General features: G+C 43.5%; 3 protein-coding genes and 1 non-coding gene across 7 annotated transcripts; 2 read left to right on the forward strand and 2 right to left on the reverse strand.

Annotated features, from left to right (window-relative positions):
• Window positions 1-602: 602 nt before the first annotated feature.
• LOC109403168 (zinc finger C4H2 domain-containing protein) lies at window positions 603-6,120 on the forward strand. Of its 4 annotated transcripts, XM_019675912.4 has the most exons (6): window positions 609-837; window positions 899-1,188; window positions 1,250-1,421; window positions 3,257-3,438; window positions 3,501-3,773; window positions 5,345-6,112. In XM_019675912.4, exons 2-6 carry the CDS (start codon window positions 1,130-1,132, stop codon window positions 5,475-5,477), a joined length of 819 nt encoding a protein of 272 aa, XP_019531457.3. In that variant the 5' UTR covers window positions 609-837; window positions 899-1,129; the 3' UTR covers window positions 5,478-6,112. The 4 variants fall into 4 exon arrangements, with proteins under 4 accessions (XP_019531458.3, XP_019531459.3, XP_019531457.3 ...); XM_019675913.4 differs by having other exon boundaries at window positions 603-1,188; window positions 3,257-3,435; window positions 5,345-6,120; XM_019675914.4 differs by having other exon boundaries at window positions 605-1,188; window positions 3,501-3,749; window positions 5,345-6,118.
• A 13,907-nt stretch (window positions 6,121-20,027) lies between these two features.
• LOC134289796 (uncharacterized) lies at window positions 20,028-22,291 on the reverse strand. The gene has a single exon (XM_062856316.1). The coding sequence runs from the start codon at window positions 21,878-21,880 to the stop codon at window positions 20,678-20,680; it is 1,203 nt and encodes a 400-aa protein (XP_062712300.1). The 5' UTR covers window positions 21,881-22,291; the 3' UTR covers window positions 20,028-20,677.
• Window positions 22,292-22,703: 412 nt separating this feature from the next.
• LOC109403167 (zinc finger protein 709) lies at window positions 22,704-27,919 on the reverse strand. Its single transcript, XM_019675910.4, has 3 exons — window positions 27,740-27,919; window positions 25,141-25,738; window positions 22,704-25,057 (listed from the first exon to the last, which is right to left on the reverse strand). Exons 1-3 carry the CDS (start codon window positions 27,836-27,838, stop codon window positions 22,770-22,772), a joined length of 2,985 nt encoding a protein of 994 aa, XP_019531455.3. The 5' UTR covers window positions 27,839-27,919; the 3' UTR covers window positions 22,704-22,769.
• Window positions 27,512-27,594, forward strand: Trnal-cag (transfer RNA leucine (anticodon CAG)). The gene has a single exon. It is a non-coding gene; the product is annotated as a tRNA-Leu (tRNA).
• Window position 27,920: the final 1 nt, after the last annotated feature.

Consider the following 27,920-nt stretch of genomic DNA (forward strand, 5'->3'; position numbering starts at 1 on the left):
TACGCTGTTTGCACCATTTCATTGCAAAAATGGAAAATTGATCATCTCACCATAGAAAAATCCAGCTCACTACTTTCAATCTAGTACTTCACTGATTGCCTCCTATTGCTGGACAGTAAGTAACTCTGGACCTGGAGTAACTCTGAGCAGTCCAGAGCAACTCGAAATAGCGGGAAAGTGGGTGAGACTAATTTGTGAAACTCAGAGTGATCTGGATAAATGCTGACAATCTGACGAATAATCTAAAATAATTTCACCTCAGACGTTTTCTACATCTCTCCCTATCTCTCCAACACGGTTCAGAACTCTATTGAAGCTGCATTACCGATTATTACGATTTAGCTCACCACTTTCCGTCTCCCGCTCTCAAACTCATGAGCTTGAGAGTGTGCATACTCTCACTAAAAATGCGTGATACAAATAAATTAAAGCCTGTGTTTGTAAACATACTCGGCCAGCAAAGAAATCAAAATGCGGGGGTGAATGAAACAAAAAAAAAACACATTCAATGTCGAAGTTGTGGATGTGTTGTCTGGATGAGTTAATGGTAAAACACCGCAAAGGACTAAAGGCTTGACAAGGGTACCAATAAACGTTATTCTCAAAACCAAGAGGAAAACCGAGTTCCATACTCCAGCAGATAACCTCTGTTCAGAATACAAAGTGTACCCATTATTGAAGTTTCGGACAAAACATTCGCTCAATGTGAGAAAAGGATGGGGAGTTGGAGGAAGTTCTGCGGAAAAGCACAACCAATGCAAATCACAGCCATGAGCTGAGGCAGCAGCGGTACCACAAGAACGGAAAAACGCTCACTTATCATCGCGCATCGGAAAGGTGTGAACAGTGAGCGCATGCAACATTGGTATATCTATATAGATGCCATACAACATTACAGGAGACAGATGAATGAAAGAAGATTAATCGGCCATTTTCCCCATCAACAACATCTCCAGCATCAATTGGGAAGAGGTTTTTTATTCGTGGAAAATTGTGGAAATTGGGAACGTTTTGTGAAGTTTAGTGGAGGAAAACACTTGCATAGCGTAAAGGGAATTGGCAGGAAATCAAGAAACTCCGTTTACTAGGAGATTCAACCAGAAGTTCGTAGTTTTTCAATCAGGTAACAATGACAGCCGTCGACGAGAGAACGATTTATGCAAAGCTGGAGGCGATGAAGGATATCCGGTAGGAATGTTGCCATTGTTATAAACTAAATTGTGTTAATGTTTAAATCAAATTGTTTTAGCTCGAAAACTCTTCAGTTGGAGAAGGTTAAGTTGAAAATAATCCGTGAGGTGGAAAACGGTGATGCGGAGGAAAAGTGCCTCTCGGAATACCGCCGGGAGCTGGAGCTGCTGATGCAGGAAAAGATGAGTCACGTAGAGGAACTCCGGCAGATTCATGCTGACATCAATGCGGTAAGTATTATAATGAAGAGCAATATGGGGAGTTGAAGTGATTAGACATGATAGTTGGATTGGAATGTTCCGGATGATCTGGTGGCCGGACTTGTGTCAATGAGCTTTGTACCGATCGATATACTCACTAAATCGCTAGTCAAGTTGATACGTTTGTAATTCATCGTAAATGTTTCATTATTTTGTATTTAATTTTGTTATACCGTTGCTTAAAGATACGTTCCTGTTTGTTAACTAAACATTTGTAGCGCTCTGGCCAATTCGGGCAAAGATTAACTATACAAGACATGCAAGTCGTTCCCTAACACGGACATCAAAAAGTAGACGGTCTTGTATTGAAGCCCGAATCGAACTGCCCCCTTTTGGATTAGAAATTCCTAGATCAAATTCGAGCTATGTAAACTGATGCTGCAAACAAAAGGCAAGAACAATAATGGAACCTCGTCATCCTGGGATTGGACTTCGTTATCTATTAGTGTAACAGGGCAAAATTTATATTCTGAGTTGTATGTCGTAAGTTTGTGATGCGTCTTCTGTGCATTTATAGGGTTCTATGTCTATGACTGATGTCTTGTCCAATATTATGTGAGCTGACAAAATGGCGACTTGTCTTAGCAGGAGTTGCCAAGCGATCCATAGATTCAGTGGTATCTGATGAATGTACACGTGAGGGTCTAGCATAATATTCTGATATAAATACTTACAAGCTGGAATCCAAAAGTCTTGTTGATCTTTTTGCTCCCTAGTGCGGATGGAGCTCAAACTGCGATCGATGAATTTGTTGACTATCACTGCAAGTTCTTGATCGGTTGAATGGAACGAAAAGTAGTGCAAAATTCGCCCTAATGAAGTTGGTTTTGCATGCCAGTCAGTTTTGACGCTGCTATCTTTCGCATTCTGTAGAGGTGATGCTTTTCCACAATGTCCGTCACGAATTTAGGTCCTCCTCAAAGTCGTCCGCTTTCTGCAATAGTATGATAACAAGTTCAACAGAAGGGATGTTGAAAATGTTCCATTTTTGCGTTACATATGTATGTTGTGTATAACCCCGGCGTAACAAGGCATTGATTTGCATGTTCAGAATTGTCTTCCTCGTTGTTGTTTTCCAGGAAAGCCCCTTCCACAAAGTTCGGCTCCGACTTGGTTATTTGTTCTTGAGAGCGGGTGTCGGTGATATTCTGATGAACATGGCTTGGTTCTTTTGTCTAAGTTATCAGCGCCGCTGTGTTTACATCACACTATAAATTTCAAGATCTTTATAGTGATACAATACATAGGAATATTATTCTTATTATTTACCTTCAAATACGGCCAACGCTTCTAATAAATCTCTCAGTGCTGGAAGCATCTTCTGTCCACAAGCCATTTTGTTTTTGTATGAAAAGCAAGCAAAGCTCATAAGAAAAATGTATGATATTTTTCATACAAGGCTTCTTCTATATTCCACAACATTGTCGTAGGGAATTTTATAGTGCTTCGTCAGCGTTCAAGACGGTTTCGATAAACTTCAGCTGGAAGTCTGAAAAATGGCAGTTGGTTAATATGTATCTGCAATACGACGGTTTCCGGAATGAAAACATTCACCTGTTTTCCAATTATTGGTTTGGTTTGGAACTTCATTGTATCCTCAGAACCTATGTTTGTTGATGAAGCCCTGAACAGTAGTGTAGACGACGTTGAACTGATATCCAACATAGATGATAAGTGTTTACGGACGGAGTCCAGCAAAGCCTGAGCCCATAACCTAGTGAAAGACTAAACGTTAAGATAAACCATCAAGTTAATGAAGTAACGGTTTCAGTGAAACTGAGGCTTATTACAATTACCCTTTCTAGATGGAAACCGTCATCAAGCAAGCGGAGGAGAACCGGATTCGCTCGATCAACATGGCCAATCGCTTCCATGAGGAGTACGTTCCGCTAAAAACGGAAGTGGACACAATGCGTCGTGAATACCTGGGCCTGGAACGGTTGCCCGAACTGCACGAGGAAGAGGGATCGATTATCTCTCCAGAGTAGTAAAAGCTTCCACACTTTGGGTAGGAACCGCCATTTCTAAGTACTTTTTTCCCCTTTTCAGTCGCTTCCAAAACTACTACACCGGCGGTAAAGCTCTCACGGCACCGACGGCAGCTTTCGCTCGGCCGGCGCTTTCCGCGCATCATCCTCTGCCTCCGGACGGGCCCGTTACGGCATTGCCTCCTTCGGCGCCACCAGGTTTTCTGCCACCGCCTCCGGTGGCCATGCGCATCAACAAACCACCGGAACTGCCCACCAATCGACTCCAGCCAGCGCCGTCATCCATCGGAATCGGCCATCCCACGTTCAGGTCTGATTTCAATGTCAATCTGAGGTGATTTTTTTGTTTGTTTCTTAATTTATGATATCTTCCGTTTAATCCACTCCTCCTATGTTACTACTAATACTATTTATGACCCTTCCGTTGAGTATCCTGTCGCCTCGAACTTCTTTGTTCTGTTCAAAACCTTATTCCAGTCGACAAGATTCATTTCAAGATTAGAAAAAGTACATACTATCGTTCACTAGCTATAACTAACGGGTGGCCACTAAATAACGGGAATGCTTTTAGCAGCTGATTAAAAACAATAGAAACGTCCATAGAGTAAACATTTTTTAGACAAAACCATCGTCTATCTATCCACAAAGTCAGCGTATTTTTTATTTTGTGTCAACTTATTCTGTTCTGCAGAAAACGACATTGAAACAGGAAGCACTACCAAAACGCCTTGGACGGCTCTACTGATTGCTCAAAACAACCGTAAAAAAAGTTAATAGTAAACCATTATAAAACTAGAACCCGCCCGGTTTTGAATGAATTCCACATTTCGGCATCCCAAGAAACAGATCCTGAAGGAAATAGAGGAAAACTAGCAAAACCAATAAGCATGATATCATTTCACATAATAAAATCTTCTTTTGTGACATGGGCTGGATAAATCAATAGAATGCCTTGTTAAATAACAAATATTTACATCAAATCACATTTACACATTGAACAACATGTAAATGGTTCGTTATAAAAAAAAATAGCACAAAAAAAGTTCAACAATGAACCGCAGTGCACAAATTACATCGACACGTTTTGGTGATACAGAAAAATAACATTTTTTGGAAATTTCTATAAATGTCATTTACGGGAAAAGGCTACAACCAAAGCAAAAAAAAAAAAAACAAGTCAGTATCCCCATTTTTTCTTATTACTGTTTGAGTGTGTAGATGCTAAAGGTAGCTGAGAAACCATTTATGTTGACCAACGATTTCACAGACGCAGAAAATGCGTGAAAGTAAACTCTGAAAAGTCGTACAAAGCAGTTGCTCCAACATCACTGCAAAAAAATACTGTACAAATTACTACGTTCAACTTTCTTAAATTTTATATTTTCCATGGACGTACATTGTTAAACCTTTATGATAGTTAAATTCAGATTGCCATTTTTAAAGATCATATATTTTTAAGAGCACATTCAAAGCATTCCCGTTATTTAGTGACCACCCGTTATTTTGTTTTCAGAGTATCCCATTAGACATAATGCCGTTAAGCTTTGCCATAATATTAGTGTTGTTTCATCTTCTTAATTTGGCTGTTCTTCATATTATGCCAAACGCCATTGAGCCAAATGCCAATTATGCCCATCGGCGTTATGCTAAATTGGATATACTCTCCCTACCAATAAACTTCTATGATTTTTTTTTATAAAATTATTGAATTTAGACAAAATAGGTTAAAATCCTATTTTTCCATTAAATAGTACTTGGCTATCTGAACGATCTGAACTTATATCACCGACGAACTTATATTCTAACGACAAGAATAGTAAAAAATAGTATATTACGTCGACTGGATCAAGGTTAACACCATATGCAAGCATCTAACTAATCGCTGAAATTCCCCACATTTCTCAGGCAACAACCACCGCCGATGAAGTCGTGTCTTTCGTGCCACCAGCAGATCCACCGGAACGCGCCAATCTGTCCGCTGTGCAAGGCCAAGAGCCGCTCCCGGAATCCGAAGAAACCGAAGAAGAAGGAACACTGAGGAGGAGAACCGAACCTCGCATCGCCGCCACGTCCTTGCCGCCAGTGAACATTTGTCGTCCGTTGCATTTTGCTGCCGCCACATTTGATTTTCTCGTCAACACAGAACGGACACGATGATGAACATCGTCGACCCGCTTTGGAACTGATTCTTTTGTGTAGGTACTTAATGACAATTCTTATTTTTATTGAACGTTGATTTTGGCAAACGTATTATTTTCCTCATATGTGACATTATTTTTATCCTTGCAATTCAATGCACACCTAAACTAGCGTAGCGTTATTATTTTAAATAAATTATGAACTTTCTAGGACGTAAGCATATGAAACAAATATAATCGACAATTTTAGCAAGTAAATTACAAACAATGGGAGGGGTGGTTGAATGAATGCTATCTCCCGTGCAACAATTTTCAATAAATGATAACCAAGTATATTCTACCCCAGTAAAAAAACATGGCATATTCTGTATTTTACTGAGGAATAGTACAAAAGAAAGTGTAATCTATTGGAGAAAAAATGATATTGTTACAATTGTTACTTCAGATTGATTACTATTCAATGATGCTTATTGTTCAACTTGAAGATACAGATACAATCTGCACAGCGCAGCACCCTAGGGACAAGACACTGCAAACGAGAGTAACACGAATAAAAAACATCTCTAAAACAGGAAAAGCAGGTTATCGGCAATGTTGTTTTGATTTTGCGATAGTAGGGACTTTGGGACCATTTGGGCACTTGCTGTTATAAGTCAGTCAATTCAAACATATTAACATGAATTTTTGAATATGATTAGATACTACGTATGTATCTGATCGTGTCACAAAAATGAAGTCAATTTGTTCAAAATTGACTGAGTTATAGCAGCAAGTGCTCAAAAGGTCCCCCTTGCCAAAAGGTCCCAGACCCTAATAGACTTCAGCAAAAACGAGAGTAATCCGGAGAAATTTTGAGCAACTCTGAGAAGAAAGGTACCAAGGTGAACGTTGGAGGTTATGAAATTGGAATCATCTGTTATGCTCGGGTTGAATCCTTTGGAATTGCGATATCGGTGATCTAGTTTGAAGGCCGAACATGTTTACCAGGAAAGTGCTTGAAACCGTTGCGACCGATGCTTCATGGGAACGGTGCTTGAGTTGGTTTGAATGCGACCTAATCAGCTTCTTTTGAACATGCAGTCGTCTGGAAGCACGGTATTGTTAACTCGACCCTGCTCGAGCAATAGCTTCGATAATTACACCGGAACCCCACTGCCACTTGAGGAATTCCTCAAGCATTTTTTATAGGGGCTCGTTCAGGAATTTCTATAGGAATTTCTCAGGGATTCCTCCAAGAATCCCTCCAGAAATTCCTCATGGATTCCTCCAAGAATTCCTAAGGGCTTTCTTTAGGAGTTTTTATAGGAACTCGTTCAGGAATTTTTATATAAGTTCCTCTTGGAATTTCTCCGAAAATTCCTCTTGGAATTTCTCCGAAAATTCCTCTAGGAATATTAAAACGTAAATCCTCCAGGTATTGCTCCAGAGATTTCTCAATGGATTCGTCTAGTAATTTTTCCAGGGATTCTTACTGGATTTCTTGCAATAGTCTATAGGAGTTCCTCCTATTTCTGTAAGAAATTATAGGAATTCCCCCAGGGATTCCGTCAGGAATATCTTAACGGAAGTCTTCTAAGGATTCCTCCTGAGATTTATTTTTTTAATCCTCCAGAGATTTATCAAGAAATTCCTCCAGGGATTCCTCCAAGAATTATTCGGGGATTCCTCCAGGAATTACTCAGGGATTTCAATAGGAATTCCTCCTGGGATTGCTATAGGAACGAATTCTTCCAGGGATCCTCCAGGGAATGAATTCCAAGAATTCATTGATGTATTCCTCCACGAATCCTTTCTAAGATTCCTCTAGGGATGGCACCAGAAATTCCTCCTGGGATTCTTTCAGGTATTTCAGGAACGATTGCTCCAGCAATTTCTCTAGGGATTCTTCCGGGAATTCTCCCAGAGAAACGTTCAGAAATTCCTTAACCCCCAACTTGCCATGGTTGCTCTAGCTAGAGCACTATCGATTTTCGACAAACTCGAGACAAACGGAATAAGATGAATATGATGCAATAGTTTTTAGAATATAATTGTAATCTCATTAGGTAAGCCCAACTCCAAACTACTTGTTTCAATAGTGGAACTATTGATAAACAATTAAAATACTATTGATTTACAACCAAAACAATTTTAGTTGATTTCGGAAAAATTTGATCAATTTGCAATAACTTTTGTTCAAGCACTTTTTTCGGAAACGCTTTCTTGGCATAGAAATAGTCGTTCAAAGTCGTGGGAAGGAAAGGATTAAGACATTTCTCAAGAAAATACCGCAGGGATTTTTCCAGAATTCTTAAGAGATTTGGTGTTCCAGAGCGTAATCAAAAGAGAAGATGCTCGATGACGCTAATGAAAGCGATGCATTCGGTAAGACTATTTTATTCTCATACAGTGGTGTTTCGGTTTTATCACTAGTCGTTTTAATCACTACTCGTTCAAATTCACGGTTTTCTATTCGATTTTATCACGATTTTCATTTCGTTTTTATCACACTTGTTCTAAAACATTCCGAAATCAATATTAAATCAATTCAGCATTGCCCAGTCCACTAAAACTGGTTAAAAATGTGAACTACGACTCATATATTTTGCAGCTGAACGATTTGAATAAAAAATGTACATTTATTTCTCGTTTCGTCAAATTCACGGTTTCGTTTATTTCACGGTAAAATTTTTTTTGACCGTGATAAAACCGAAAAACCACTGTAATTCTTTTTTATTGTGACTACACAACCTGCATCGTCATGAATACAGTTAAATTAAAAAGTAGTTCGCGTTTTTAAAGCGAAACTGATAAAAATAACGATTATTCACAGTTGTCCCAAGCCAACGATGAGAGATCATCGGTGAGTGTTACACTTAGCGATGCTCGCTCATCGCCGCAGCTTGTCTATATCGGAGTACATATCTTCTTTGTGTTCCTTCGTGAACCATGCGACTCGACGAGAGAACATACACCGCTTGGTAATTGAAACAGAACCAACAGAAGAGAAGAGAAACTGCCGAGTGGTTCACTTATCACTTTTTCGTCCAAACACTACTGCCTGGAGAAACCCTGGACAAATCCATGGAGGAGGTTCTTGAGCATTCTCTGGAGAAATTCCTGAAAGAAACTATAGAGAAATAGGTATTTGTAGGAAACTCGGGAGGAATTCTTAAAGGAATCCTTGCAGTATTTCATGGAGGATTTGCTGGAGACATTTTTGGAGGAATTTCTGAGGGTATCCCGAAAAGATACCCTGTTATGGAATGGCAGCCAATTTAATGTGGTCAAAAGTGACCCCATTGCAAAAGGAAGTTTAAGAATTATTTTCTGCAAATTGTTTCCTGGAGATTGTTTCCGTAATTTATCCGGAAATCCTTCCAAAGTTAATCCGAAAAAAAAAACCTCCAGATATTCCTCCTGGAGTTCCATCCGAAGGTCTTAAATGAATTCCCTTCGTAGTTCCTCCAAGAATCCTTTCTAAAATAAGTCAGGGAATTCCTTCTAAAGATCCTTTGGTATATACTTCCATAGCACCATCAGTAGGGTGGGGCTAATTTCAAAAAATCTTTCCGGGATATGATTTCCCAAGTGGAAAGTGATCTACTGGTCGAAATAAGTGAGCTGTACAAAAATGAGCGATTTCGGTTGATATTTAGGGGTGGCGCAAAGGGTTTAAGTTTAATTTTTGCTAAAGCACTTACACACTTTTTACGACCAGTAGATCACTTTCCACTTGGGAAATCACATCCTGGAAAGATTTTTTAAAATTAGCCCCACCCTAGCCGTCAGCTGCTTCTCTAGAAATTCCTCTCAAAGATCCTCCGGGAATCCTTTCTTCCTGAGTTTTTTTATGTTTACCGTAGTTCCAGTGCGAACCAGTGGTGGTTCTATAGGCTAATCCAGATGACCCTCAATTATAGAGGCGCTAGGTGAGATAAGGAGAAAATCGTTTGTTTACACAAAAAAGTCAATTTTTTGTCGTCAAATTTTACTCATTTTTTGCTCTAGAAGTTGCTATTTTCCATTTGCAATGGCTTCCATGATCATCATTCTTGATGCCCACGTCGACAGACATCGGATTGGCCAGCTAACAAAAAATCCGGAAGATCGCCCTCCAGAGGCATAGCAAGAGCTCCTCAAATTAATCACATAAATTGTTCGTAAGTACCTACCGGATCTAAGCGCAACTGAAAAAGAATTAAATTTTCTTTCCAAAAAGTGCTCGTTTGTTTCTCTACGATGCAGAATTCGATACGAAAAAGTGAAAAATGACAAATTTTGGCGGAGTCACGTTTTTCATAGGGTTCTCATTCCTGCCACCAGAGAAAAGAGTGATCGTTAGCTTTCGTCAGATTTGCCTATGGTCGGTCTTCTTAGGAACTTGCGTATGAATTCTTTATGGAATTCCTAGAGAAATCCCAAATTCAATTCGTCAAAAAATCCCTGGTGAAACTCCTAGAGGAATTCCTTTTGACGAAACCACAGGTGATGCTCCTAGAGCAATTCCAGAATATACTTTTCGAGGAATCTCAGGTGAACTTTTGGTAGATTCATTTATTTAGTTAACATCAAATTCATGATAATACTGAATCAACAATTTGCCGCCATAATACTCGATTTGCAGCTGCAGCTCTCCAACCTCGGTCACGCCCAACACTCGCCAGATCACGGTTCACCTGGTCCGCCCATCGTGCTCTCTGCGCTCCACGCCTTCTTGTGCCAACCGGATCAGTTGCAAACACCAGCTTTGCAGGGTTGTTATTCGGCATTCTTGCAACATGCCCTGCCCACCGTATCCTTCCGGCTTTGGTCACCTTCTGGATGCTGGGTTCGCCGTAAAATGCAGCGAGCTCGTGGTTCATTCTTCTCCGCCACACACCGTTCTCCTGCACACCGCCGAAGATCGTCCTTAGCACGCGTCGCTCGAAAACTCCGAGTGCTTGCAGGTCCTCCTCGAGCATGGTCCATGTCTCGTGCCCGTAGAAGATTACCGGTCTTAGCATTTTGTACATGGTGCATTTGGTGCGTGGGCGAATCTTTTTCGACCGCAGTTTCTTCTGGAGCCCGTAGTAGGCCCGACTTCCGCTGATGATGCGCCTCCGAATTTCACGGCTCACGTTATTGTCAGCCGTCAGTAAGGATCCTAGGTAGACGTCCTCCACCACCTCGAAAGTATCCCCATCTATCATAACACTACTACCCAGACGGATCCGGTCGTGTTCGGTTCCGCCAACCAGCATGTACTTTGTTTTTGAGGCATTCACCACCAGTCCGACCTTTGTTGCTTCGCGTTTCAGGCGGGTGAACAGCTCTGCCACCGTTCCAAATGTCCTGGCAATAATATCCATGTCGTCCGCAAAGCACACAAATTGACCGGATTTTGTGAAAATCGTTCCCCGGCTGTTGAGCCCGGCACGTCGCATCACACCTTCCAGAGCGATGTTGAAGAGTAGGCATCAGAGTCCATCACCTTGTCGCAGTCCCCGGCGAGATTCGAATGAACTGTATAGTTCATCCGAAATCCTTACGCAGTTTTGCACACCATCCATCGTTGCTTTAATCAGTCTAGTCAGCTTCCCAGGAAAGCCGTTTTATTCCATGATTCTCCATAGCTCTGCGCGGTCGATACTGTCGTATGCCGCTTTTAAGTCGATGAACAGGTGATGCTTTGGGACCTGGTATTCACGGCATTTCTGGAGGATTTGCCGTACGGTGAAGATCTGGTCGGTTGTCGACCGGCCGTCGATGAAGCCGGCTTGATAACTTCCCACGAACTCATTCGTTTTAGGTGACAGACGACGGAAGATGACGAAGGATAACTATTTCTTTTTTTTTTTTGAAGAGTGACCAGGTGGAGCTGCAGGACAGCTGATAGCAAAGCCTGGACCCTTTCCCAACTTTCCCCCTACTAGGACCAATACTCACGATGGACTAGACGATGTCGTCAACTTGAGCAAAGTGTGTAGTAATTAGCATTGGGTCGTAGTAGTTTTTAAAAATACTGTTTTTAACTTTTCCCATCGCACTAGTGTTTTGATCGAATGGAAGCTCCAAAGATGATTTGATAGTTGAACAAAATTTCAATAATCGAAAATCTCCGAGGTCACTGGGCAACATTCAGAGATAAAAAAAGGGTGTATATGTCTACTTTAACATTTTCAGAGTACTATTCTTAAGAAATATACAAAGAGCAAAAAGAAAAAAAAATGTGTCGTAGCTAATTTTTAAAGATTTGATATTTCTGAAAATGCTTCGAAGACAGCTACCAGAGCTAGCGTTTTTAGCCGATATGGGCAACTAGTTTTTCTGACAGCTTCCCCAAACAATAATCAGATAATATCCTCAGTTATTTTATAATACATTCTGAAAATTATTTCAAGCTGATTACCAATAGTATCAACAACCGATGTTAGTCATTGACAGCACCAGCATCATCCCCAAATAACTCTCATATTAGTGTTAGATAACACTTTTGAGCTTCCATTCGATATTGTAAAGAAATTTGTCAAACCCTATTTGTCAAAATATAGTCAATAATGTATCAAATTGTGTTTCTAATTTCGCTAGTCGTCTTCTGTATATCTGTGATCATCTCAGTCCAAAGTAATATTATATCCATCGTAACCCTTTACAATGTCAACCGTCCTAAGTCCTAACTAAATTCCTGCTTTTTTGATCAGTGAAATAATACCGTCTAAGATATAAAAACAAAAATGTTTAGTCAACTGATTTTTGTCAAAAATAAAAATGATAATGATTATGTGTCAACTTTTATAAATTCTCAAAACCCATAAAATAAGAAATACAAATATAAACTCCTATAATCAACAGTTTTATCTTTACCTAATCAGTCCATAATTTTCTAATTGTAATGAATCTAATCTGTAAGGCTGTAAGTCAACTTATCCTAGCGTCCCCTGTCCTGTGTACTAACGAATTCAAGTAACGAATGATGAGTGTAACGCAGAGACCTCCTCTACCCACTCTTGCGTTACGTTAAATTTAACAGTTATTGTTAAATTTGAGAAAATTCAAAGAATGCAAAGATTAGGTCTATGCAAGCTGAATTATAATTTGTTTTTGACTTGTGATAAATGCACGACGGATACTCCTTTGGTTCCCATTAGCACTTACGGCGATTCCTTCACTTGCGCTCAACTCGTAAACTAGATATATCTAGCTCAAAGTCCAAGCGGTGGTGAATGAACTGGCGCTAAAGTGCTAATGGGTTAAGCCCTCCCATCGCGTCAAGATCGAATATCCAGGGGGAGGGACCATGACGAAGGATAACTATTTCTAATTTCAAAACAGTGGCAAGTTGACGTTCAATGCGCGATTTAGATCTCCCGTTTTTGCTGAAGTGTTGCCTGATACTATCGCAATTGCCCGGTAACCTGCTTTTCATGTGGTTCTAGGGATGTTTTTCGACAAATTTCGTCGATCATTGGTAAATAGAATAATTCTGAATTTCTCCGAGTTACTCTCGTTGGACAGTATTTGCAAATTACATTCGGTGACTGAAACATAAGCATGTTGCACTTATCGAACGTCTACTGTACTTGAAGAAAAGTCTGGAGAGTTTCTGGCATGTTTCCCCCTTCGTTGATTTTGTGCAAAGATCTCTTCGAAGTATCAACGAATCGGTCCGCCTGACCATTGGATTGTGGATGATACGGTGAGATCCGGAAGTGTTGAATACTATTTATTCTGCATTCTGCAGCGAACTGTTCCGATGTGAATTGGGTGTCATTATCGGAAACTATGACGTTGGGAAAGTCTAAACGTTAAAAAATAGCTACAACTCGTTCTGAAACTCGATTACTGCTGCAGGTATCGGAGATCGTATGATGCGAATTTCTGGCCACTTGGAATAAGCGTCAACAACTATCAGGAAGCGGGTCAGCAAAATCGATGTGTAGACGTTCCCAGGGAGCAAGGATCGGTACACTGAACGAAAACCCCATCCCGAAATCGACTGATTTGTCCGACCATCCATTCCAAATTACCAAAATCGTGTTTTCGAATGACGAATCAGTCATACGGCAACCATTCTAAAAAGCGGATGACGATCATCTTGTTCCCGTATGAGTCGACGCACGCTATGTGAATGAATATTAGTTGCAGAGCGAAGGCCGCTCAGATGTACCGAATTTATTCATCGATAGCGTAACAAGTTCCTTGATCGTGACACCCGGGTCGTTGACGATTTTGCATCGCATGTCTTGGACATGCCAACTTTTTTTGAAAAGGATGCCCGCGAGGGTATCCTGGCCACTAAGCACATTGTAAAAGATAGCGGTGACATTATTGTTATCAATCGCTAAAAAACAAGGTTGCTCGACCATATGGTCGACATTCAATTTTCATATCACTGTCATCCGGTTTTAGGATGACATCATTCGGTCGGTGGACCATACGGTTTCCGACCAAATGTCGTTAAGGGGCGTGATCGTATCGCCTCTCAGTCGATCTTGGGCGGGGGGTTTCGTTCAGTGTATATTCGCCTCACTCCATTCATATTCACTCCTCTTTGCTGAAGCGAATCGAGAAAGATGCAGCAAACAGATAGTCGTGATCAAACACGCAAACCCATCACCAGTGGGAAGCAGGGATGCCAGGTCAATTTTTGAAAAATCTGGATGATTTAGGAAGATTTGTCTGGAAAAGTCTGGATTCGTGTGAAAACCTTACAAATTCCGGGCAAAAACCTTACAAATGCGGAAAACAAATGTCTGGATCTTCCAGACTTTTGTTAAATGGGACCTCAAAAATCTGGATAAATCCAGATAAATCTGGAAGGTTGGCAACGCTGGTGGGAAGCGATGCGCAAGTTGGTTGACATGGATATTCGTTGCCGTTCGTCGCAGTTTGGATCGCACGCGAATGAATGAATGGCGAATGGTGGAAAATGCTGGTGAGCGATCGAAGCGGCTATTATCATAACTAGAAGAGAATTTCTGCATGTAATGCATACATTTTTATTGTATTGTTGTTGAAATGCTAGATTAGCAAGGAAAATAAAAAACATTTTTTTGAAATCATCAAAAAATCGTGTGCACAAAATCACTCGTATCACTCACGAATTGCATCGCAGCTTGCGATGCGAACGTGGACGAATGAGTAATTTCCAAGTGGGGCTTCCCACCGTTCGCCGGAGTTTGCTGTTGTCGCTGACCAGCAAACACACAAACTAAAGGGACAATCGTTCACTGCTGACTGTCTTCGAATGTGGAAGAAGATGGAAAGTGGAAATCAGGAACCCTGCCAGGGAGATTTGGCTAATGGACTGCCAGGACTGCAGAGGAACTTTCTCTGGTGTTTTTGAATGGATAGCACAGCTCTCACATCTTCTCAAAATGGCAATGTTGTCATCTATCCTTGGTCAATACACGTAGCTGCGTGCGATAGCTTTCTTTCTCTCCATTTCTGGATGTCCTCTATGGAGCTGCTTGTGGATACGCTGACGGAAGTTCTCCGGAATGACCAAACGGTAAGACAGAACCTGAACAGGTAGCTCCAAGTAGTGTGCATAAAAGGACAACCTTTTACAAAAAAAAGTAAAAGCCAAGACTATTTTTTCGTCGACCCTCTAAACGACATTCCCATGGTCGCCAAATCCTTCGTCTCTCTAAAACCAACAAGAAGGCATTGCTTCAGAGAGAGGATAGTGCATTTCGCACCAAGGTTGCAACCATTCATTTGCAAAGATTTACATTCATTTTCTATTATCTCAGTTCAGAAGCATGCTATCGAAAACCAATATATGGATGAATTTAACCTTGTAGTTTTATCTGAAAGTTTGCCGAATAACATTGGGATCGCACACGCATACCAAAGTCGTGAGCGAGCTGTGAAGGTAACTCTCCACAGCGTGAATGTAATTTACATTCGCCGCGTGGAGAGTTGCCTTCACAGCTCGCTCACGACTTTGGTATACGTTTGCGACCCCAATGTTATTCAGCAAACTTTCAGATAAAACTACAAGGTTAAATTCATCCATACATTGTTTTTCGATAGCATGCTTCTGAACTGAGATAATAGCAAATGAATGTAAATCTTTGCAAATGAATGGTCGCAACCTTGTTTCGCACCCTCAAGGTTAGATGCCGTAGCAGGCAGCAACGAACAGCGATGACTCGCTTGGGGAGTCCACCAAGGTAACATGCTGCCGCTTAGTCAGTTTCCCGAATGGTCCTTACCACTCCCTTTGTCCTCGGAAGGCATTTCAGTGTTGGCGGGCTCATCCGTAGCTTGCTTGTGTAGTAAGCGTTACAACTCAACAGCTACTAACGGGTCTAAAAGTAGTACGCGAATCACATCTTAAGAGTCATAAGTGGAGAAACAACACAGTAGCGACAGGAACACAAAGTTCTGCTCAAGCGGCCTTAATTAGACAGGAAAGCATCATACTCACGCTGTTTCTACCAATTCTCATTGCCTAAACGGTGAACTTATCTCATCATAAAAAGTCCAACTCAATAATTTAAAATTATTATTATTATCTTTATTATCGAGACTTTCAGCCGATGGCTGGTTCATCTCCGTTCGTCAAGAGGGAGAGGGCTTCGCAATGAGAGGCCCCCCTGTCATACAGAGTTTAAGAATATGATTATTGAAAATTTTAAGTATCGTTGTCTTTCCAGTAGTCCGAGTCGTAGTCAGTCGGGTTCAGCGTAGTCGTCATCTTGTATCATCTGGTGATTTAGAGTTGAGTGTAGTTTTGTCCATGTTTCAAATTTTCAGGTAAAGTCCTGCATCTTTGATGAAGGATATAACTGCTGCTTCGCTGGTCTGGTCATTTGCAAGGGCATCCCTTATACTGTATGAGATATTATGGCGGTCCCGTATCGCTTGGTAACAAGGACAGTTGATTATCAGGTGTTCTACAGTCATGGTGACATTGCAGGTGCTGCATATTTTGCGAAAAGGTCTCTCGTGTCCCATGTTATGGGTAACGCGAGTGTGTCCGGATCGAAGTCGAGATAGTATAAGCTGGTCGTGACGATCTGTTACGTCATTCCAACCAGAAGTTACATCTTTAATTTTCCTAATAAACAGGTCTCTGGAGTTAATCCATTCTTGGTCCCACGTCGAGCGGATTTGCGATTTGACCCAGCATTTCAGGTCCATCCCAGGTGTTAGTTTAGTGAAACTACGGCCGGATCTGCCTATGGCTGCGAGATGGTCGGCTTCAACGTTTCCGCGAATGCCGCAGTGGCCGGGGACCCAAAGAAAGGCCGTGTTAGCGGGTGCTTCTTTCTGGATAGCCTGAATCCATGGATGACGTGTTGATGGTGAGTTGAGCGTGGCGAGGACACTAGCGGAGTCGGAGATCACACAGATTGGCTTGGATGCTGGTTTTGTCGTAGCGAGAAGGATTGCAGCAGCCTCAGCCGAAAAGACAGAACATTGATCTGGTAACCGGTAGAAATAGCCGCTATCAATATCAGAGACACCGAAGCCTGTCCTTCCCGTAGCTTTGGACCCATCCGTAAAGCGATGGTGATAGTTTTGGTACTTCGTCGATAACAACTCTGTTACATGCGCGCGCATAGCCACAGAGTTGTCTCCTGCTCGGAAGCATTTTGCGATTGAGAGGTCAACGCGGAAGTTTGGAGCGTCCCACTTCCTGGCTCCAACCCAGTGGACCTGTTCTACCGGGGGGAGTTCCAGATGGGCCAGACTGACGAGAGCTCTGTTCCCCTCTATGAGGAGAGAGACCTCATTATCTCCACTAGTTTTTTCCAAAAAGCTGATTGTCCTAGAGCATAGCGTTTCTGTAGTTTGGTATCGGAACGGAAGAGTACCCAGTTCAACGCATGCCGCGTCTGCTGGAGTTGAAGGAAGAAGTCCGGCAATTATTCGAATAGCTTGGTTATATGTTGGAGCAAGGCGTGTAATTAGTGCATCTCCAGCCAGGCAGAAGAGTTCGATTCCGTAGAACAGTCGACTATTAATGATTGCCTTTGCTATTCTAATGAGGGTCCCTCTGTTGCTGCATTTATGCGGTTTAGACAAGGTGCGGAGAATGTTCAATCTTGTCTGACAGTTCTTCTTAATTCCATTCATATGGGCCTCAAAACGTAGCTGGCGGTCTAGTTGCACTCCAAGTACAGCTATTGTTGTTCTAGTAGGGATCGGCGTTCCGTTTGCTGTTACGGGGGTCCGTAGGCCACGATGCCGGGAACTACATATATGGGATACCACGCTTTTTTCCGCCGACAGACTGAAACCAGTGAGTGTGGCCCATCTGGATACTGCTGAAACAGCTGCTTGAAGTTTTCGTCTGATGAATTTGAGAGTGCGACCAATGACCACCAGGACTATATCGTCGGCATAAACGAAGATGTAGATTTCTTTTGGTAGAGCGTCGAAGATGCTGTTCATCAAAACAAGGAAAATAGTAACAGCGACAACCGATCCCTGTGGCACCCCAGTCTCTTCTGCACGGATAGTAGAGTGAGTGTTTCCGATAATTACTTGGAAAGTTCTGCCAGTCAGAAAATTTTTGAGGAAGTGTAGTATGTGTCCGCGCAGGCCCCATTCAGCAAGCTGTTGGATAGCACGAGGTGTCCAGGCACGGTTATAAGCCTTAGAGAGATCCAATGAAGCGATGTCGGCATGGAGGCCTTTGTTCATAGCGTCCTGCAGGACATCTCCTAAACCGGCGAAATAGGTCCCTGTTCCGTGACCAGGACGAAAGGCGTGTTGCCGGTGGTCTAGAAGCTGGTTGTCCTCTAAAAACCGACTTAACCGACGATTTACCATACGTTCAAGAATCTTGCTTGCGCAACAGGTTAACGAGATCGGTCGAAAATCCGCCGGTGATTTGACAGCTTTTCCCTGTTTAGGTATGGGAACCACTAAGCTGTGTGTCCAGGATTTCGGTATTGTGTTCTCGACCCAGATTTTATTCAGGAGGGAAAGAAAGGTAACCTTCGAATCAGTTGTGAGATGTTGGAATAACGGGTAGCCGAGATCATCAGGGCCGGCTGATTTACCCTTGCAATGGCGTAGGGCGAAGTTCAGTTCCTCCACACGGAAAGGGGAGTTTATCAAAAGAGGGGCGTTTTCTTCCGGTACTACTAGGTTCGCCACGCTGTCAACGGATGCTTGGTTCTTTCGAATGAAACTGGTGCCGTATTGGTCTAATGATGATAGCGAAGCGAAGTGGTCAGCTAGAGCGTTGGCTATCTTGAGCGGATCTCGTGTAAGCCCTTCTGACAATCGTAATGTCATGCCTGTGGCCCTTCGTTTGCCACTTAAAGCGTTTACTCGATTCCACAATTCGGAAGCTGTTTGGCTTTCATTAATTCCATCTAAGAACTCATCAAATGTTCGTCTTTTGGCCTCTCGAATTTTTTGACGGCATTCATTTCGTGTTGAATGATAAGCTTCTACGAGTTGAGATTTTGCCGGATGACCTTTTGGTAAACGTTTAGCGGCTCGGAGGGCTTTTCTTCTCTTTTTGACCAGTTTCTTGATGTCTGGAGACCACCATGGTAGGGATCTTCGACCTGGATTTGGAGTTGTTAGAGGAACAGAAGATAGCGCCGCTTGATGGATTGTGCTCAAAAAGCCTTCGATATTGTTCGGTGCTATGTTGGATATTTCGGAGTCTACTAGTTCTTGGAAGTGATACCAATCTGCCTGATTATATTTCCATCGAGGGCGTCGAGAGATAGACTCTGGCTTTCCGTTGATGTGGATGAACACTGGGTGATGATCGCTGCCCATAGGGTCCCCGCTGGCAGTCCAGAGGAGTCGATTCACGATGTTTGGGCTGCATAAACTAACATCAACCGTGGACTCTTGTTGGCCTCTGGTGAACGTTGTAGCTCCGTCATTAAGAACAACCAAATCTAGCGTTTCTGCAACTTCCATAATTAGTAGTCCCCTGTCATTAGGTGATCGACTTCCCCATTCTGGATGATGGCCATTTACATCCCACAAAATAAGAACTGGGCTCTGTAGACCCTGAAGTGCGTTGGTAAGGCGGAGTTTAAGGTCCTCGATCCGTCCGTTTGGGAGATAACCAGATATCACTGTCAAAGGGAACGGATACTCGAGTCTCACTCCCACTAGGGGTAGCTCTGTATTAAGTTGAAGCGTAGAATAAGGAATGGTGGACAAAACGCCAATAGCAGTTGAGTGGTAGATGTTATCATTGCATTTTAAGGTCCATTTGTACCTTCTCTGCAAGGACAAGTTTAACCTATTAACGCTAACTCTGTGCGTCTCTTGGATGGCCAAAATGATTGGTTGCTGATGTCTGAGAAGAATCTCAAGGTCAGACAGGTTATTGAGATAGCCATTGATGTTCCACTGAATGGCGAACGGAGTGTTTGCAGATGTTTCGTTCGACATATCTTGCGGGCTGGAGATGTTCAGTTGCTGTGATGATGGAATTCTGGCACGGGTTGGGTTCAAATGTCTTGAGCTTGTCGAAGATTTTTTCTCGGGGGCTGCGTATCGGCGTGATGGACTATTCCTTTCAACTCGGTTCGAAGCATTACCAGAAGAACTTGCTACGGGAGAAGTGATTCCTCTATGTTTGAGTTGAAATGAATCATAGATGATGGCGTCTGATCTAGCACTTTGCGGCAGCGCAGGAAATGTGTTTACGGTTGGTCTAGCACTATATCGTAGCTGATTCTGAGGTTTTTTGGATCCCTCGTTGTCCAGCGGAGGGTGATGTTCTTCCCGACTACCCCTGCGAAGAGCTTTGTCGATTTTATGTTGGTTTAGAGATGGCTTGGCTCCCTCGGTGTCCATAGGGGGATAGGAGTTGCCTCCCTTGTCCGTCCCTCTTCCGACCGCCACGAAGTGTCGAGGGGTGTCCGTCAATTCCGGTGTGGCATATACGTCCGCACTGGCGGTGCCTCGACTGCTTCGTAGCTCCGCCGGGTATAAATGTTGAGCGCTTCTGGTTGTAGGATTGTCTGGTATCATGGCGTGGTTGTTCAGTATTGGCGTGGCTTGGCTAGTCCGCTCCATTTTTGGATTTCTCTCTGTATCAATAACAGTTTTTCGAGGGAAAGTTATAGAAGGCTATTTTGCGTTTCTACTAAGGTGTCGAACAGATGCTTCGGAGGGGACTAGATGAGCTGTCTGGTATTTAGGTGTCGGATATATACCCAGATGCGTTCAGCATCGGTTCGTCGCCTGAGGAAATGTCAGTGACGATAACTTCCGGGCTTGATTCTGATGTGGGTGTGCATTCAAGGGTTGTGATTGGCGAAAGGCGGTTTCTAGTGCGTTTGTTGAGGCATTCATTACTGTCGGTTTTCATAGCTTTCTTTTTTGCTTTCGATTTCTTAGCGTTTGCAGCTTCAGGGTTGAGATTGTGGGATAATTTGTGTCCATCGTTTCCTACGTCAGATTCATTCGACCAGTCGGTGTTCGTGGTTCTGTTTCCATAGTTAGTTTTGGTGGTTTTCTTTGGGATGTAAATATCACGAATCACGGCGACTTCTTTGTCCTTTCTTGCCAAATCTGCTTCCAGAGAGCGGATCTTGCCAACAAGATCCTCGATAGTGCCATGCTCCTTTACCAGCTTCAGCCTTTCTTGAGGTGATAGTTTCATTGCCGATTCCAACCTTTCTATCTGGGCGTTTTTGTTTTTGATTTCGGTGAGTAGTGCTTCAATCTTATCGTCCTTGGCTTTAACTTCCTTCAATACGTTGTCCAGTTTTGCCGAGAGTTCGGCAAAGCGCTGATCATTGCTGGCTGCTACGGTAGATGCCATTGATTTCGAGCTATACCTTAGGTCGTACTGACGTTTTGCTGCTGGATAGGATACGCCTAAGTCTACCCGGAGGTGTTGTATTTCATCTTCTTTGACGTAGATGGGGCACTTACGGCTTGACAGTGGATGATCGTTTGTGTTACATCGTTTGCAGAAAGAAGCAAGCGTGCATGGAGTTTCGGGGGTACTTGTGTGCTTACCAGAGCAGTTGCCGCAAATAGGGTTGCTTTGGAGCTGACAGCGAGCACGCGTGTGTCCAAAATCCCAGCAACAGTAGCACAGCATCGGTGTGGGATAAAACGGGCGAGTTCGACATCGGATCCACCCAACGTAGATGTCTTCTGGAACAACGGTGCCTTGGATAGTCAAAATGATGGTTGGGGTATTGACTCGTTGGTTGCCATCGCGCTTGGTAATCCTCCGCACTTCTTTAACGCCCTGGTCCCTCAGTTCTTCAACCAGTTCTTCGTCCGAGTAGATACAGGTGTCGCTGCAGCTTATCACACACTTCGACACGTTGAGAACCGGATGCTCCACGATCTTAATCGGGAAGCCGTCAGTTAGTTTGGACATTTTCTTCAGCTTTTCAACGTGATTTTTGTTCCGTAGTTTCAGAACATACGTGGCGCCTCTTTTCTCAGGGTAAGCTCCGTCCACTTTCACTCACAGATAACTTTCCACGGATTTTCTGAGAAGGAAAGGCGCCTGGGGAAGAATTCCTGAGACGGCTTCCATCCTCATCATCACCAGTTGACCATGGTTGCCGTGCGGGTCTCCCCATTCAGGAAAGAGAGGCCCAGCAAATGTACCATCGCGACGATTTGACGGACCCACATCCCCTAGGGGAAAGGGGTCTGTCCCCGACGCCATGTCGGAGGACAGACAGAGCGTTGTTGGTGATTAGAACACTGTGGAGAAATTTTTTTTTACCGACCGGAGACACAAATTTCACCGCACGAGATACCACTCACTAAGCGGTTTTTTTTTGTCTAGATACGAAACAATGCCAGCCACGTTATTGTTTGGGTATAACAATAACGCTCTAAACGCAGATGATCGTTAAGGCTCCAGCAGTAATTCCTCCCTAGTTCTCGCACTTGTGGCAACTTGGTCAGCCCACTACGATGGGAGTTGGTACGCTTATGGACCTGTCCAAGGCCCTCGTGAAAGTTCGGGTTGGGTAAACTACTCGTTAGCTTTGAAGATCGCGACGAAAAATTGGAGATTTACGGGAGCGATATGAAAAACGCGACCGATCGCTACGACATGAGCTGTCGAACTGAATAATTTAAAATTAGCACTCCACCAGACATGCCCTATTGTAGCTGATAACGAAGAATTGGAGAAAGAGGTGCCCAAGGACATTTCGAAGCGACTAATAATTCACAGAGGCACCTACTTTTGCAACAGAATTCTCCTTGCAATACAATTCACATCAACCATTACATAGATGCCTACCTACTTACCCGACACTGACTTCATCCTCGCGTTCCTCCACAATTAACGCCATGTACGCTTCATCGTCTACTACTTCTACTCCTTCGTAGTGGTCGACTTCCTCCTCGTCGTCCTCTCCGTCTCCCTCCTCCTCCTCTTCGTCCTCGTTCGTCATCTGGTGGCCCACCAGCTGGACCGTCTTGTCGCTGTGAATGACCCTCTCGTGGCGCCGCCGGGTTTTCTTCGACACGAACGTCAACGGACAGTAATGGCACGGAAAACGGATGCCCTCGTACTCGTGCTGCTGCATGTGCCGGCCCATGGTCTTTTTGTCCTTGACGCAGGTGAAGCACTTGGGGCACTCCAGGTAATCGGGGAAATCGTGTATCTTGATGTGCAGACGCATCTTCTTCGCCGAGGGGAACATTTTGTCGCAACGGAGGCACTTGACCTCGGTCTCGTGGATCCGTTGCATGTGCAGCTTGTAGTGCCGCTTGGTGACGAAGAACCGCTGGCAGAGTTTGCAGTTGAACTGCGTTTCGCCGGTGTGCAGCTTCATGTGCTTTTCGAGCTTTTGCGGATCGCGGCAGGATCGGCTGCAGATGTGACACCGGTAGTCGTTTCCTTCGCGCATGTGACTTTCCATGTGCACTTTGAGGCGGTACGGTTGCAGGAACGCTCGGCCACATATTTCGCACATTATGGACTGGTCGTCGGAGTGGTACCGCATGTGCAGCTTCAGACCTTCCGCCGAGGACAGTACCTTGTCGCATTGGTCACACTTGAAGTTGTTTTGGTTGGTGTGGGTGTTGAACACGTGCCGATTCAGGGTCATGCGGAACCGGAACTCCTTGCCACAGATGTCGCAGATGAAACTTCCGGGTAGATAGCATTGGCTTTTTTGCGGAGGTTTTTTGTGCCGTATCAGATGGGCGGCTATTTGTCTTTTAGTGGGAAAACCCTTGCCGCACAAATCGCAGATGTGGTTCTTTTCGTTCTTGTGGTCGACTTTCAGGTGACGATCCAACAGTAGCTGGGAATTGAAAACTTCCGGACAGTTTACGCAGTTGTACAGGATGACCTTATCATGGTAGCGCGAGTGAGTTCTGAGTGCAGCCGGCGTTGAATAGGTGGCCTTACAAATGGGACATTCCAGCAAGGGATCATCGGCATGCTCTTGTTCCCGATGCTCAAGTAACTCCTCCGAGTTCTGGAACTTTTGATGGCATGTCCGGCACTCGGTGCCGTGATGTTTGATCAGCTTGTGGATGTCCTTTCGGTGCTGAATCAGGCCGCTTTGCGTCTCAAAGACTTTCTTGCATAGTTTACATACAAACCGCCCGTGCACGTATCGATGTGCAGTCAGTGCCATTTTTGTTGTAAACGTTTCATCGCACTCTTCACATTTGACAGTTGGCAGTGGTTTCTTCTCAACCAAATGCGTCTTCCGGTGAATCGACAGATTGTGACTTCGCTTGAATTTCATTCCGCAAGTCTCACATTCCCACTTGCGGATGTTCGTATGGGATAAGCGATGCTCGCTGAGAGACGCATTATCATCGTACGTGCTGCCACAATCCAGACAGATGAAATTCTTTGGTGTCTTCTCGTGAATCCGGCGCTTGTGTCTGACCAACACCGTATGCGATGAGAACTTCTCCTTGCAGATCTCGCAGAAGTAACCTTCCGCCGTGTGACCCTGCATGTGCCGTTTGAGGGCACTTTTGGTGGAAAGGTTCAACCCACACTCTGTACAGGTGAACTTCACCCCCGAATGAGCCATCCGGATGTGCTCCTGCAAGCTACCATTGGTCAAATAGGTCTTGGAACACTCCGAACACTGGAACGGCCGTTCCCGGTCATCGTGCTTCTGGGCCATGTGACGATCGAGCAACTCCTGCACCAGAAAGCCCTCGTCACACAGCCGGCAAGCGAGAATTATGGAACCATCCTCACCACCGGGAATCTCCCGAGCTGCCGCTGGTCTTTTTATTTTCGCTTTCATCGTTTTCGTTTTCACCTTCCGATTCTTGCCACGGCGGCGGCGGCGATTATAATCCGAATCCGAGTCCGATTCTGAACTTTCCGATTCGGACGATGGGCTTTCACTGGCACCGCCTTCCACGGTGTAATCGTGCGGTTCATCGCCATCCTGCACTTCGACCTTGACCTGTACCTCGGGCTGTAGGATGTCCATCGGGTCATGGACTTCATCATCTTCGTCGTTGGCGGTGATGGGTACCGTGGAATCGATTGGGTCCTGTTCTTCCTTCTTGATATTCTCCGCCAAACCCGATGTCGATGGTTGTGAACCTGTAAAGAGTTAAAGGTTTATTAAATTTTGGTTCCTCATTGATTAGTTGGATATAGTCAACTCAATGCAACAAACAACTTACCCATCCATCCAACTTCCTGCGACTTCGCATGCCTCAGAATGTGCCTTCCCAATTTGTCCGGGTCATTGAACCGTTTGCCACATTCGTTGCACTTGTGTGGCGATGGCTTCCAGTGTACCTCTCCGACGTGCAGCTTGAACTTCTCCCTGTTCCAGCGGGAAACCGGCCCAAACTCCGCATCGCAAGCCGAACATGTCAGCCGTCCATTCTTGACGATGTAGATAATCGATTCCCCATCGTCCTTGTTCTCTAGGTCGTCGTCGTCGTAGTCGTCGCTATCGTCACTGTCCGACCTGCCTGGACCGTACTCGTTGTTCAACGCTTCCAGCAGATGCTTCCTTAGCTGATCGACCCGCTCGAATGTACGGTTGCAGTGGTTACACAGCAGTTCTTTGTTTGTCGCATTGATGGGCGTTTTGGCATCACCACCCTTAACATGGCGGACCATGTGGCGCCGCAAGGCCGGCATGTCCGGAAACGATCGGCGCCCACTTCCGGGACAGGCAGCACACTGGTAACCATCCTGGACGATCAAGTAGTCGATGGTATCGAACATCGACTGCAGACCGTGCAGCGGCAGCATCGAAGGCGGTGATGGCTGTGGGAGAGATAAGAAAAAGATGAATGCGAGTTGCGACTGATATCTCGCGTTACATTTGAAAAGGGCCTATCCCTAAAATGTAAACAAATCGATTTTGATACCTTTCCATAGCATCCCCCAACACAGGGATGCCAGATGATTTTTTGAAAAATCTGTATCGCTATTTCCAAACATCTGTATCCCATACAAAATTTGGGTGAAAAATCTGTATCCCATACAAAAATAAAATAGCTCCTCTAGCTAAAAAATCTGTATTTCATATAAAACGAAATCTGTACGGATGTTCAAAAATCTGTATAATACAGATAAATCTGTATATATGGCATCCCTGCCCCAACAGTAACATACTGTGCAAACATCACCCTCCTAACCGTTAATCTCATCAGAATAAACCCCACCTTCAAAACGGCCGATCATTGCTTTTTTTCCCAATCATCCATAAGCCCGTGCTCCAAATGGGCCAGTAACGGTAAAATCTTGTTTTCATTTGTTGGTCCTCTCGTTTAAAGGGCCGACAACCGAAAATTTTCCGAACGGCTCTTGGCTCGAGCGCCGAGAGAGAGAATTCTCTCTCTCAAAAACGGCCAAGCCTTGATACGATGTCAACAACGGACTCACACGGGGGGCCAATCCACGCTAAGAAAATTTTAGAAAGACTCACAATAAGGCGTACACCGGGATAAATTTTTCAAATAAGCTTAACATGTTTATCTATAATTTTTCATACTTTTTTGATAATTTTTAATGCAAACTTGATTATTGAAGCAAAGATACATCTATTCTTGTGTCATTAAAACGAAAATCACGTTGAAAAATCCGAAAACTGTGAAATACGATTAGGAAATGTGATGGAAAATGTTTGCATCGATTTTTCTCAATGTTTACGTTCTGGGGATAGGCCCTTTTCAAATGTAACGCGAGATATGAGAGGTAAAATTATTGTTATTAAAAGAATACTGGGAAATTTGATTTGTCTGTCAGTGTAATTTCGTGACATCCGTAATAATTAGCGAAAAAGCCGTAACCAACAAAATGTACACAATTTGAGTAATTGCAGGAGTGAAAAGAAGCTAGCTTTGTCTTCTAAATGCTCACAAAGTTTCCTTGATATCACTTTTCTAACTATTGAAAATCACTGATTGAGTGAAAAGCGTAATCCAATTCTATTCCAAACGAACAAAAACAAGAATTACGCCTTCTACTCCTTTGTTTTGTTTGGTGCTTTGTTTACGAAAGTGAAAGGCGAAACTGAAATCAACACGTAAACACGGCGATAGTAGAAGGCGAAACTGAAATCAAAACATAAACACGGCGAAAGCAAATGGCGAAATTCTGTCAAAATCATAAACAAGGCGAATAGTAAAAGGCGATTCTGAAAATGATATCGATTCGAGGCACATAGTATTGGGCGAAATTAGCATACTCAGGTATCAATTCAGGCGTAATTAAATAAATGCAATTTTTAGTGCAAAAAATATCAAATTCGTGCAGTGTTCTTAGAAAAACAAAAAACTATGTCAGAACTGTATCAATTAACCTTATTTAAGTTGAATTATTCTGTATTACTTCTAAATAGGAATTAAAATTTGACCAGCAAAATTCGGTTGTTGTTTTCGCATTGTTATTGCTTTGTTAGTTACGCCCTATTCGCGAATTACTCCCGACATGTGGGTGGTCAAGGGGTGGTAAACAAGCAAGATCCTTCTCACTGGGGAGGGTTGTCAGAGCTAATCGATGAAAACGCGTTCTTGGCAGGGCCCACCTCACCAAGTCAGGATGGCCGAGCGGTCTAAGGCGCTACGTTCAGGTCGTAGTCTTCTCTGAAGGCGTGGGTTCGAATCCCACTTCTGACAAGGCTTTTTTTTAACCATTTCATTATATCCCGGAGTTTTATTTCTTATTCCATACACTATTTTGAGATAGATAGACCACAACAAGAATGGGTGATCAACAAAAAAAAACTCCCATAGAAAATCCTTTTCAAGGAACAACACTCACCTCATTGTCCACATCGACCGTCTCCGTCTCCTCCTCTTGATCGTTTTTTCCGTCGCCTTCTTCCTCTTTGACCACTGTCACTTCGCCATCGTTCGCCATTATTCGTTAACAATCACGCAAAACCTATTAATTAGCGCATTTTCAGGAGAAATTAACAAATTTCTTCCGATTTTTTCGCACG

Source organism: Aedes albopictus, chromosome 3 (assembly GCF_035046485.1).
Source record: "Aedes albopictus strain Foshan chromosome 3, AalbF5, whole genome shotgun sequence".
In the NCBI taxonomy this organism is placed as follows: domain Eukaryota; kingdom Metazoa; phylum Arthropoda; class Insecta; order Diptera; family Culicidae; genus Aedes; species Aedes albopictus.